Here is a 14,048-nt window from a genome sequence, read left to right on the forward strand (position 1 = left end):
GTACTGCAAAACCATTGTTTGAGCATTGTTTGTCTGATATTTGCCGTGAATTAGATATCGGTGATTGCCACTGACGACTTTCCTTATCAGGCACTTCAGGCACCATCGCGTATCCCTGTCTGGCGACGTTTGTTATTCTGACAGCAGTCTGCACATAGCCCTTCTTCTGCAAATCGCATTAGGCTGGCGCCACAGGACTTAGTCGACACTCTCAAAGTCCAGAATTTATTGCCACTCTGTCGGTCGGTCGGCTCGTGGCGGCTGCCCAATCTTGTCGCTAGTGCTGCATTGCAAGACTGACAGCATGACCGATTGACATCTGCAAAGGCGCCTTTTGGTCACCCATCTTCGATTTATTCAACACGAAGGGAGCTCTGTCCAATTTATTCCTTTAGGATGGCACGGGCCCGTCTTCGCTGCGAGGACTACAGTGTAAGTTGGGTGTGCGTCCTACCCATCGAGCTGGCCGCAGCGCAGGAAATGCTAGATGAGGAACATGACAGGGCCAGACTACAAAGCCCTTCGGGGGGATACTCTCTATACCTTTGGCCACATTAATCAACATAATGTGGTGATGGTGTGCTCTCCTACTGGTCAAATAGGAACCAGCATCGCCGCTACGATGGCTGTTCGAATGACAGCTACATTCACCTCCATACGATTTGTCCTGATGGTAGGTGTTGGCGGGGGTTTCCCTAGCAAGAAAGCCGATATTCGCTTGGGTAATGTCGCCATCAGTCAGCCAGGTGAGCAGCATGGTGGAGTGGCGCAGTGTGACTTTGGTAAAGGCGTCCCACAGGGCTTCAGGCGGACTGGGACTCTCAATAAGGCACCAACGATCAACAAACCTCAGGGGTTAAATAGAATATATATATATACATTTGATGACTGAAAATACTCGGCCGCTTGGACCTCACTCGCTTGATACAACCGGGTCGAACGGGTCAGGTTGAACTATGTAATGATTACAGGGGAAGAAGGGTAGAGCGAAGGCTATCTCGGCTACACAGATGTAGCCTACTAAGTGCGGGAGGAACGCTTTATTGTCTATCTGACTGTGTCTCTCGTACAGGACTTCCAGCATGCTTGACGATTGTTCTTCTCTTGCGGGGTAAAGAGTCATATCATGGCAAGGCACTAGTTGCTGAGCCAACGAGATCTTTCTCTCAAACCCGAAACACTCAATCCAACTCGATCTATGCTCTCCGTTCAACTCCAACAGTCACCCTCGTTATCCGAATAGTCCATATTGGATGGATCTTTCAAGAAATAGATAGATCCTACCTCCCACCTACTATAATATAATGTCTGGCAAATGTGCGGAGGAAATCCGAGAAAAGTGAAATGTGGTTGCATTGTAATCGTGTTATATGAGCTCAGTTGCAACCTGTTTTGCAACCTTCATCCCTTGTTCAATCGCACCATCGATGAATCCACGCCAACCATCCGCCCAATCCGAGTTTGCAAAAAATAGCCAACCGTGACGTTCCTGAAGAGGGCCGAGGGACTCCCGCGACATGTTCGGCTTGAAGGTTGTCCAAGCACCCTTGGCATAAACATCAGTGGCCCAATTGTGGAAGACCTAACCAAAAGGGTTGAGTCAGTGCTCCGCAATGATAAGAGTTCAAGAGAGGGCATAACTTAGCCATAACGAACAATTTTCTTGATTCCTAGCGGCTTGATGCGAAGCAGGGCATCTTTGATTGTTTCGATATCCTTCTCTGGGCAGATTGGAAATATGTTGGCAGCAATATGTGTTGTTCCACTTGGAGTTGTTCCGTCGGCGCATGCGTAGCTGATCCCTCCACAAGCTGGATGGGCGATGCCAGACCATTGCCTCAGACCAGAACCCGTCACTTCAAAGTTGACTTTACTAGCCAACGCAATACTGCCGCTGGTTAAGGCCCTAATTTTGGACGCTGACAAGGAGGGCCGAAACAATATATCAGACAAGACGTTCAATGGAATAGTACAAACGATACGTTTAGCTCGAAAAACCTCTGCGCTGAGGCAGTGGACTGTCGCGCCAGATTTGTCGGTCTGATCCACTCGAACTACGGGGTCTTGAAACATGTACGATAAATAGCCAGTGTCTAAGGCCTCGCGAAAAATGGATTGAGCCAGAGCAGTTTGGCCACACTTCAGCCGGCACAAGGCTGTACTTCCTGCCAATCCATTCCCATCATACCCACAGAGTGCCCACCAGCGGAGGATGTCCCAGAAGGCAATCTTCTCCAGGTCAACGCTTCCGCCAGTGCGCATGATAATCGCTTGCAAGAGCGCAATCTCTTCTGTTGATAATTGGGACCTAACTTGGTTGAGTCGATCACTGGCAGAGTAGGCATCCCATCTCTCTGCCACTTCACCTCGGCTTGCTGGGTCATGCGGTAGGGGAATAACGCGGCGCGCCTGACACCCATCAATATCACAGTAGATGCTCAATACCTTGGCCGTCATTACGCGCTTCATCAAAGGGAAAGAAAAGGTTAGTGGCCAGATTATGTTGGTTTTTTTTTTTTTTTTTTTTTTTCCTTGTCATGTTGGGAACGAAGTGCAAATAACTGAAAGGGTCGTGTCTGTTCGGGGGAGAGGAGTTGCTTATAGGGGCTCATACTAACTCGCAATATTTTATATCCTTTTTTGTTCCGCTGAACATTGTGGTCAGTACGTCATTGTCTGAGTACTGCTGTGAGAACATTATCTCCTTCGTAAGCCCATAGCGAGAAAGTTCATGGAAGAGATGCGGCTGGCACCAGTGAATCCAGGTACCTCCCATCTCATATTGGTACCCGTCGATGGTTGATGTCCAGGTCCGGCCTCCAATCCGATCTCTAGCTTCGACGAGCAAAACTCGACATCCCCGTAAAGTGAGATCCCGAGCAGCCACCAGCCCGGCGTAACCTGCACCTATAACAGCAACATCCCATATGTCAACTTGCCGGTCGATCTTCTGTGGAGGTGATATGACACTTTCGGAAGGTAGTCCGGCCTTCAGGCCTGTTTCCGAGTACAGATAGCCATCTGAGGTGGAGGTAGTAGTCATCTTGTGTCGTCCGAAGAGGGGATGTGATGTGTGATATGTGCCCCCAACTGAGGGCTTGTCTTATTGATTTTTTAAGAGATGTTTAACCGTACGAACCAACAATAATTGAAAATAGCTCAAGAGATCTGCGGGGAAAGCCTGAGGCATTCTCATTTTTGTATTCCCCGCTCGAAAGATTGGCGATCCTGCATACCTGCTTCAGCTTTGCAACATTCCTGGCTTTTTTCAATACCGAGCCTTGCGGTTGCGTGCCTTGCATGGTCAATGGAGGTATTGGCTCGTAGAACCACCAAAATAGTTCTAGGCCTTGGGAATGGATGTAGAGGGTTACATAGAGAATATTTGGTAGGCCTCTGACTGCTGGTGCAGGAAATGGGGATACGTGGCTTACATATCTTCATCCTGCAGCAGGCAAGGCACTATGCTTTAGGCCAGCCGGGGGCCAGGTAAATGAGGGTTTATACGCTGCTACTTCGACGACTGATGCATCAATATCGCAGCCATCATTTAGAATACTGTATACTGTACAATAATACGTTGGTGTATGGGACTGTATGAGGCTTATTTCGCGATTTAAGTTAAACCCTAATTAACTGCATTCAATGTATACTAGGGGTTAGATCAACCACTCTCACGGTAATCTGAAAACGACAGTTTCAAGACCTTTCCTTTGTTCCACTGGCATTACACGATCGTTTCTCTGTAAGCCGGATATCAATGATGGATGACATGCTACCCGGTGGTGTGGTGATGCAGTAAATGCTCCAACGAGGGTCTGCTTGCTGAACGACACTTGCCCATTGCTCCGCGGTCCGTTCCAAGGCATTGAATAGGACGTTCATCTGCAGGCTAATACTTCTGTTCTTGTTATCAGTTGTGGAAAGGGCCCAGAAATTTACTCAACGAGTAACAGTAATGTGATTGTCCCGGGTGAAGGACAGAAATTTCAGGAAAAACCTCCCCTTTCCCTACGGGATGATAGTACACACCTTAGATAACGTTCCATAAAGCACCGTTCATCCACCCTGGGAGGCACTACACTATCCACGATCAGGATTTTGGATGTTGGACTTGCCGCTCGCATAAGGTTTCGAAGGATCTTTACGACATACTGATCCGGCCAGTCATGGCATACATGGCGGACGAGGTAGACCTCAGCGCCCAGGACTGGGTTGGCATCGAAGAAGCTCACTTGCTGAAACTCGATCTGGGAGCCAACACCCTGATCGTTTGCCAGATGATGGCAAGGTTCAGAAAAGTCATCCACGTCTTGCACGATAAACTTGAGATGCGAGAAGTGTTTCGCGATCGCCACGCTTTGATGGCCTAAAGAACCCCCTACCTAAGAAGAACCCAAATTCCCCAGACTTTCATTAGCAGGAACAAAAACCCTTAGATCAAGAATACGCCAGTTAAGATAACAAGCAGCTCCTCAATCCTCCTAGAAATAAGCCGCGAAGGAAATGGAGTTCGTTGTACTTACATCAACCACCACCCCGCCATTTCTGAGTAACGCCCAGTCGTGACCTATTACCAGGTGCTCCGCGTCCAGAGTCCCTCTTGTGACTCCTTTCATAGCTCGAGAAAACCGAGCACCACGCCAAGGCTCCTGGGCGTACAGGTCAAAGAGGCCGCCACGGTTGTCAAATGCCGCGCTAAAGGCCGACTGGCTAGGATCCGAGGCTTTTGGGTTATCTTGAAGAAGACCCAACAACTTAGCTGCTGCTGGAAAGGCTTCGTCACAGTTATGTTCAACCCACGATGCCAACTCGGGATCACGGGCCAAAATCATTGAAACGGGAGTATGGGTGATGTAGCCGGGGCGGGGCTCGCGGAATACACCCGTGGTTATCGCATAGCCTAGAACCAGCTGCAGACGGGTGATGGGGAGATCGACCTTACAGCTGAGCTCGTGGTACGAGATCTCGCCGGGAATAGGGACCGCGGAGGCTATTTGAAAATGACATATCACCTGCAAAGAAACGATATCATACTTGGACTTTTGTATTTGTGTTAGTCATCACGGCTACGAGTATCGAAACGCAACAAGAAGAGAAACGGAACACAAAACAAAGGATATTCTCAACCAAACTCACGTAAGTAACACTCATCTTCAGCCAATCCTCTGGCCCCAAGGCCAATCGGTATAGCTCCATCGAAGCATTGATTAATGCCGCCCGGCTGTGTTGGATTGTTTCAGACGCAGGGCAACGTGGGTAGGGTTTTGGCCCTCTAGGGTCTTGCAAGATTTCGCAAGGGCTCTGCTTTTTCAAGGCTCGCTCCAAGATTTGTGCGTGTAGGCTCACCTCAGAAGCTAAATCGGAGAGATTAGTGGGGCTATCCATGTTCCAGTTCTTATCCTTGTTTTCGTTATCCTGTTATCTTCTTGCTTTCTTGTTACTAGGAAGAATACGCCTTTCTTCTGTTGTAGGGACGACGTACGGATATATGGTCCACATTACAGGAAGTTGAACGGCACTTAGCAGAAACAAACACATGCAAAAACATCTACCCCTAACATAATCATATATGTACGGCAGCATTCCAAGGGGTCTGTGTCCCGCAGCTGACCCTCCTCGTACAAAGTGGGCTTTCATCGGTCGAGTCCGTTGAGTGAAAAGGACCAATGCTCATCCCAGAAGGAAGCACAAGCCCCTTGAATTGTAAACCTTCACGCCAGAGCTTCCTTAAACAGGCCGGTCTGGACATATGTAGATGAGGAATTGGCCAATGTAACACTGGGTTCAAGGAGAACTAAGTATTTGCACGGGTCACGCCGATACCTTGCCAGAGCCGCAGCATATTGCAAGGCTCCGACAAATGCCTTCAATCCCTTCCATTGCAATACCATATCATGAGCAACTCGAGATCCTGGAAACCTGGTTTGTCCACCCAATTCTGTAAAAGCTGTACCGTTGTCATATGGTCATACTTACATGCTACTGTTACACTGTCAGCACGAAAGCGTAATATAAAACCCGTAAAAAAGATGCCCTAGTTGTTTATGCATAGACTCGTACAGTAGGATCAAATAGATTTTGGGATTGCCAGCAACATATTTTCTAACAGCGGTGAACAAGTTGGCCAATTGGACTTCTTGTTCCCGTTATGGACAAGACCTCAATATGAGCCAATTTTCCGCCTTGCCTGCATTCCTTGCAGGCAGCGTAGCTGATAAGAAGCTTTTATGGTAAAACGTGGGGGATATATACTTGAAAGAGTCAATCAGAGTAAGCCCAAGTAAGTCTTCCATACATTCTGCGCGTGACCCTAGAAGAATTCCATTGCAAGGACTAATGGCGTCAGCCCTGTATCCGCGGGCATGCGTATTCATATCAAACAATATAAATCATACGGACCGACTAATCGTGTTTATGGGCAACGCAAGATCCCACCTACATGGTATTACTGCTGCCACCGTTTCTAAGAAATATATTTTCTCCTTGGTCAGCGCCTTAGTTATATTTTACTCTGTCCCTTGAGTAGATGGGCTCCATCATTAGCCCTAGCCGGGCTAGCACAACAATGGCCAACATACTACTAAAGAACAATGTACTTGTCCTTTACCAGATATGCGGGGAAGAGCAAGGCTCTATGGCTTTGGCTGACATGAGTTATAGAATAAATCAACCGTAGAAAAAGAGGTGCAACATAGTGATATGATCGGGCTGTTCGACATAGGCCGCACTGAATGGAAGTCGGAGGCTTCTGGAACAGAGAGAAGAAGGCAACTGAGTCCAGATGAACTTGCCAAGGTCGCACTGGTGGCGGTGGCTCACCAGTGGTGGAACTTAGAAGAGATCAAATGTGGACTGACTCTCAGCTGGGGCGATCAGCTCAATGGATCCAAATTCCAACCCAAGGATGTCCATAAGAGCTACTCTTTCACAATTCGTGTGACCGGTGAGACAAGCATTGGGGACTTGCTTGCTCAGTTGCAAAATACTGACACAATTCTTCAAACCTCGTACTGGGCTGATCCCCCGTGTGACCGGTGCGTGATAATTGGATTGTGGCTCATGAAAAGCCAGCGCACGCCGTGGCCAGAAAGTTCTTACGAGGCAAGGCATTTAGATACAACACTCCTAAGCCCGCCCATGCTTACTGGTAGTCTATAGGATGTTAAAATTGGCTTAGTGGTCGACGCAGATGGAAAGGCTATGGGATCTCAACTCATATACAGCCGGTCTGAGATAACTTCTACACAAGCTCAGATTATAGGTTCTACAGCTGCTCATATTATTGCTGTCATGAGAGGCGGTAGTCCTAAGCGTCTTAAGGATATTCCAATCTTATGTACTCAGGGCCGGACACAGATTGCGAAATGGAATTCAGTGCCACCCACATGCTCTAGCCAGTGCCTCCCGGAGCTTCTCGCCACTTGCTTCCAAAGCTACCGTGGTCAAACAAGCATCCAAGCGTGGGATGGAGAATTCTCGTATAGCCAATTGGACAATCTGTCCTCGACCTTAGCGGTAGCACTCCGAAACAACCTCCTTGTACGACCAAACATTATTCTACCTATCTACATGCAACGTTCTATCTGGGACATTGTCAACCTTCTAGGCGTAGTCCGGGCCGGAGGGGGATTCCTCTTAATTGATGCCTCACTCCCACCAGTCCGTCTGCGTCACATGGTAAGTAGCATAAAGGCAAAAGCTGTGCTAACAAGCAGTGAAAATGCCGACTTGTCCACAGAGTTTCCGGGTAAGGTTGTGGTGGTAGATCGTGGAAACATCACCACCATTATCGACATGCCTGAGGAGCCATCCAGCATGCTTGTAGGCGATACACCCGCGGTAAAAGGGAGTGATATTCTTTATACAGTGTTCACCTCTGGAACAACGGGGACGCCAAAGGGTATTGTTGTTGAACAGTCCTCATTTGTCACTGCTGTGCTTGCACACTCGAAACGGTTCGCCCTAAGCACGAGCTCGCGAGTGTTACATTTTGCGGCATACACATTTGACGTCAGCATCTCGGAGATTTTCATGACACTTCTCTCCGGGGGTTGCTTGTGTGTCCCTTCGGAGTTTCAGCGTATGAATGCACTAGCCCCAATGATGCAGGACATGGGTGTCAGCTGCGCCGTACTGACTCCCTCGGTGGCGCGGCTGCTCGAGCCAAGGAGCCTACCACGTCTGGAGACCCTTATTCTGACTGGGGAGGCATACACTACATATGATGTGGAAAGGTGGCGCGATTTTGTGCAGCTTGTGTGTGCATATGGCCCGGCAGAGTGCTCTGTCTTTTCGACCGTGCAGTCGGGAGTTATTTCGGCTGGAAATATTGGTTATGGTTGTGGTTGCCGATGCTGGATTGTGGATAAAGAGAATTTCAATCGTCTGCTCCCCATTGGAGCTATCGGAGAGCTCTTGATTGAGGGACCGATAGTGGCACGGGGCTACCTTAGCCAAAGCAAGGCAGATACCTCGAATGCCTTCTTGAATGCGGAGGATGCTCCAAGTTGGTGTAGTTGGTTCCCCTCTACGACCTGCAACCGATTCTATCGAACAGGGGACCTTGTTCGGTATGAAGACGATGGCTCTATCTTGTACTTAGGTAGAAACGACTCACAAATCAAGATTCATGGCCAACGTGTCGATCTACGGGAAATCGAGGGTCAGCTACTCCAATGTTTTCAGGGCCTTACCGCAACCATCGTGGACATGGTTATCCGGCCTCAGAACCACAACGAACAGCAGTCTGCTTTAGTTGCTTTTTTGTATTTAGAGGAGGAAGGAATGCCAAAGGCGGGGAAACGAAACATCCCAAAGCACACTGACGACCTGTTCGTTAAGCGCGACGTATCATTTGATGACCGGGTGATCTCGGCAGTGGTCGAGCTTCGTCGGCGGCTACCACGGTTCATGGTACCTTTTACCTTCATTCGTCTATCGCATGTCCCTCTCAGCAGATCGGGTAAGATCGATCGCCAGGCACTTCGCCATGCAGCCTCAGCTTTACCGCACTCTGCATTCTCCCCTGGTTATGAGACAACGTCACTACCAGAAGCAGAGGAAAGGGAGCTACAAGATTCTTTTCGTGTGGAGAGACAGGCATTACGCAAACATATTGGACGTATATTACATCTTCACCCCTCCGAGGTCGACCTGAAGAAGAGCATCTTTGGGCTCGGTGCTGATTCGCTGGCTGTAATGAAGTTAATCAGCTACGTTCGTGAAGAAGGCTTCCAACTGACCTTCGATAACGTTATACGAGCTACCAGAATTGTTGACCTGGCCTGCATGATGCCTAAGTGTTCGGAGAGTGTCGATCCCAAAATTGTCCCGCCGTTTTCTATGGCCCCAGCAGCCATAGAGCTGAAGCACATTATAGTCCAAGCAGCGCAAGCGTGCAAAGTCCCACCCACCCAAATCGAAGACATATATCCCACATCCCCTTTCCAGACCTCTATGCTTGTTGAGATGGTAGGCCGGCCGGGATCTTACATAGACCAGTATGTCTACAAACTGCCTGCAACGACCGACTTGAACCGTTTACAGCAAGCGGTTTCCGCAGTGTGGAAATCTCAATCAATCTTACGAACCCGGCTGGTGCAGATCGGACTGAAATCTCTGCAGGTAGTGCTGCGAGAGGATTCACTATTGCCCCCCCTCGTCGACACGGCGTCTCTGAAAGCCTACCTGTGCGAGTTGTTGCAATGTCCGATGAACCCAGGTGGCCCCTTGGCTCGAGTTCACCTTGCCCGAACACCGGACAATGGCAGTCGGCTCATTTTGACCCTCCATCACAGTGTATATGATTGGTGGTCACTACGCATTCTTGAAGAAGAAATAGAGGCGGCATATCGGACAATGGAGCCCCGACCGACCAGACTCTTCTCTTCGTTTGTTCACTATTTGCTCAACCAAAACCAGGAAGCTTATGAAAGCTTCTGGCGTGCCGAGTTTGAGCACCTAGAACTTGTTCCATTTCCTGAGGCTCGCACTCCGCATCGAGTTCCCAGCCCGCAGCATGTGTTGAAGACTAGTGTCAGGATCGGCACCCTGCCAGAACCATTCGCAGGTCTCACTGTAACAACATTAATCCGCTTTGCGTGGGCATTGACACTCGCTCAGTACACTTCGTGCACCGACGTTGTATATGGTCTTGTCGTTGCTGGCCGGGGAGCTCCAGTCTCGGGAATATTGGAGATTATTGGCCCTACGATTCACATCTTCCCGCTACGAGTCAAGATCTGCCCAAATCAAACGGCGCTGGAAGCGTTGCAGGGCCTTCAAATGCGTGCGAGCACATTGTTTCAATTCGAGCACTACGGCTTGAGACGTATCCGGGGCCTGGGGCACCACGCATCCACGGCAAGTCGTTTCCAGAACTTGCTGGTTATCCAGCCGACTGAGGAACGGGACCCAGACAAGTTGTTGTTGTTGGGGGATCGATGGCAGAACCCCTCCATGGAAGAACAACGTAACAGTCACCCGCTGACTTTAATTTGCGAATCCAGAGGGGATCAGATTGGCGTTCGGGCCATCTTTGATGCCGATATAATCGCTGAGCCCATGGTGCAAAGGGTCCTGCAACAGCTAAAACACGTTCTCTGGCAAGTCATTCAGAGACCAACTGGACTGATCTCGCGACTCGAATCGCTAAATCCGCATGATGCTATTGATTTGAGTAATTGGAATAAGATTCTACCGAAGAAGTCCCAGACGTGCATCCATACGCTCATCTGCCAGCAGGGACTAGCGCAACCACGGTCTCCAGCAGTTTGTGCCTGGGATGGTAGCATGACGTACTCACATCTTTGCGCATTAGCGGCCAGTCTTGCTCATCAGCTGATTCAGCGATGGGCGATTCAGCCAGAAGAGCCGGTCGCCATCTATATGGCAAAGTCTAAGTGGGTGCCAGTCTCCATGCTTGCGGTGCTTCAGGCTGGAGGTGCGTTTATACTCCTCGATACCTCGCAACCAATGCAAAAACTACGGTCTATCTGCCAGGACGCATCAGTCCGAATTGTGCTGTCCTGTCGTTTGAATCGGGAGCAAGCGTCCCAGTTAGAGGAGAATTGTATACTTGTGGACTCCTTTCCTGCGTGTCACGATCAGGATTGTATTGAGCTCTCAGCCACCGAAGGTTGGATGCCGCGTCTTCCCATCTCCTCCAACGTGGCATATATAGTCTTCACCTCCGGTACCACGGGAAAGGCCAAGGGGATCCTCATCGAGCATGCCGCCTTCTGTACCAGTGTCCTGGCGCACGGTCCGAAGTTAGGAGTTGGGGTGAACTCACGTGTCTTTCAGTTCGCATCGTATGCTTTCGACGTGAGCATCGCAGATCATCTGGCAACACTGATGCTCGGCGGCTGCGTGTGTATCCCGTCGGAAGCCGAGCGCCTCGGCGACTTTGCGGGTGCAGTGGCTCGATATACTGCAAACTATGCGGACCTAACACCTTCTTTTGCCAGGCTTCTGCAACCAAGCAGCGTGCCTGGCTTGAAGACACTAACTCTTGGTGGCGAGGCTGTGACTGCCGAGGATATCCAGAGATGGAAGGATCACGTGATGCTTAACTGCGTCTATGGACCGGCTGAATGTTCGGTAACATGCACAGTGAAGCATATTCGGAGCGTGGAAGATGCCGGAAACATTGGGGCAGCGGTTGGCTGTCGGATTTGGCTTGTCGCCCCGGACGATCCCTGTATGTTGGTCCCGATAGGGGCAATTGGCGAGATCTTGATTGAAGGGCATATCCTTGCCCGAGGGTATCTGAACAATCAGACACAGACTGGGGCCTCGTTCCTCTCACATCTCCCTTGGCTAGAACAATTGGGAGGTCCGTCTTACGGCCCCATTTACAGGTCCGGGGATTTGGCTCGATACAACAACGATGGTAGCCTGACGTTCATCGCGAGGAAGGACACTCAGGTTAAGATCCATGGCCAACGGGTTGAGCTTTCTGAGGTCGCTTACCATGTGCGTTCTTGCTTTCATAGTGCAGAGGATGCTGTGGCTGATGTTCTCCCCTCTGGTTCTGGTCGACTACACCCTCTGCTTGTGGCCTTTATTCGGCCCAACTTGCAATCAGTGCCCGCAGCATACGGCGATCAGAATACAGATATTATCCTTCCCCCAACTGAATCCTTCCTGGCGGAGGTAGTAGCTGCTGTGGAGCGCCTGATGGCGTTTCTACCATCTTACATGATCCCCGCATTCTTCTTCCCCATCAATCGACTGCCTCTCTCCACTACGGGCAAAATCAACCTGAAGCTACTCCAAGCGGCGGTGTCTCGGTTATCTGACTCACAGCTCCACCGTTATCAACCTAGCACCACGGGAGCAGACTCAGTACCGCTCCGGTCAGACGAGTCCATCGCCTTGCGGATTAATCAACAGATCCAGGAGCTTCTGCGTGGCCGGTCAGCTACCCTCGTGCAGAGAGTTAAGGGCATGAATGTACACTTAGCGCGTGTTGGGCTAACTTCCATCGAGCTTGTCGTGCTAAGCACTTTTCTGAGGCATGATTTTGGCCTGTCTTTGTCCCTTCAGCAACTGTTGCACAGTGGGACGACGGTCCGGACTATAGCCTCCAAAATCCTCTCTGGTGGCATGCAGAAAACCGAGATGTTCCATTTCCGAGACCTCCTGGCAGAGATTGACCGCTTGAGGCCGCAGCTTTATGGTCCCCCATCTCGTAAGGCAGAAGCACCAGCACGCCGCATCAATAGGGTCTTCCTCACAGGAGGAAGTGGCTTTCTCGGAATCGAGATCCTTCATCAGCTGTTGATGAGGACGCAGGCTGTTGTGGTACACGTGCTCGTGCGTGCGAAGGACGAGGCCCACGCTATGCAGCGCATTGTCCAGGCTGCGCAGCGAGCGAAATGGTGGCAGGAGATCTATCGGGTTCGTATCGAAGCGTGGGTCGGCGACTTGGCCATGCAACACCTAGGCCTGACTGAATCGCAGTGGGAGGTTATTCAAACGAGTGTGGACGTGATTATTCACAACGGAGCGGCAGTCTACTGGACTGCGGACTATGCTGCATTAGAGCCTGTTAATATTCTGAGCACCTTGCAATTACTCAATACCGTTAGGGCCGCTTCTGCTCCGCCGCCCACCTTCATTTATGTCTCCGGTGGGGAAGGGCATAGTGGATGGGAGGTGGATGGTGACGAGGCGACAGCATCGCAGCTTGCCAAGGGGCTTGCATATAGCCAGACTAAATTTGTTTCAGAGCTTCTCATCAGGGACGTCGCACGACAGCCGGATTCCCATGGCCATTTTTCAATTATTAGGCCCGGGTATATCATTGGATCTACCTATGCAGGAATCTGCAACACCGATGACTTCATATGGAGAGTTGTCTACACAAGCTTACAGATTGGGGGTTTTAACGGTGATGAGCAAGACTGTTGGATTCCGCTCGCCGGGGTCGATCAAGTTGCTTTCGCCGTCCTTGCCCCCTGCCTGACGGAGGGAAAGCAGACAGAGCAAAGCGGCCAGCCTAAAGTGGCCAACTTGGACGATGGAGTGCTTGTCTCGAACTTCTGGGACACGGTCAGTCAAACCCTGGAGATCAGTCTTGTTCCGATGGGCAGGCAACGCTGGCTGGATGCGGTTCATACTGCGCTTGAGCGGGATGGACCGATGCACCCATTGCAACCAGTACTTCACGAACTTGAATCCAATGGTGGCTGCCTGGGAGGGAAAAGACCACCAGGCTGGGAGGCACCCCGGGCCGGACGGGAACAGCTGGTGGTGGCGCTGCAGCAGAGCCTTCATTTTCTGAAGCGGACGGGGTATTTTACGCTGAGTGGATCGACGAAGATGACATTATCAACGGAATCAGGTTTTACACGTTCTCGGGTTTGAATATCTGCCTACATATGACTTTATTTCTCTTTTCTTCTTTTTCTTCTTTTTCTTCTTCTTCTGTTACTACTATATTAGTCAACAATGCGGGTTATATCTCCAATATAATATTCTATGCCCCCCAGCTCAGATCCTTAAAATCATGACAGTAACTACATTATTCAGTAGCTCAC

General features: G+C 50.1%; 2 protein-coding genes across 2 annotated transcripts; one reads left to right on the forward strand and one right to left on the reverse strand.

The window, feature by feature from the left end:
- Positions 1-1,366: 1,366 nt before the first annotated feature.
- Positions 1,367-4,171, reverse strand: BDW43DRAFT_303536 (flavin monoamine oxidase family protein; the record flags this gene model as incomplete). Its single annotated transcript, XM_032045430.1, has 4 exons — positions 1,367-1,582; positions 1,657-2,463; positions 2,669-3,021; positions 4,156-4,171. The coding sequence occupies 4 exons, from the start codon at positions 4,169-4,171 to the stop codon at positions 1,367-1,369; spliced, it is 1,392 nt and encodes a 463-aa protein (XP_031895804.1).
- Positions 4,172-6,568: 2,397 nt separating this feature from the next.
- Positions 6,569-13,875, forward strand: BDW43DRAFT_315467 (uncharacterized protein; the record flags this gene model as incomplete). Its single annotated transcript, XM_032048063.1, has 3 exons — positions 6,569-6,595; positions 6,664-7,041; positions 7,162-13,875. 3 exons carry the CDS (start codon positions 6,569-6,571, stop codon positions 13,873-13,875), a joined length of 7,119 nt encoding a protein of 2,372 aa, XP_031895805.1.
- Between the last annotated feature and the right edge of the window lie 173 nt (positions 13,876-14,048).

This window comes from Aspergillus alliaceus (assembly GCF_009176365.1).
Source record: "Aspergillus alliaceus strain CBS 536.65 unplaced genomic scaffold BDW43scaffold_58, whole genome shotgun sequence".
Taxonomy (NCBI): domain Eukaryota; kingdom Fungi; phylum Ascomycota; class Eurotiomycetes; order Eurotiales; family Aspergillaceae; genus Aspergillus; species Aspergillus alliaceus.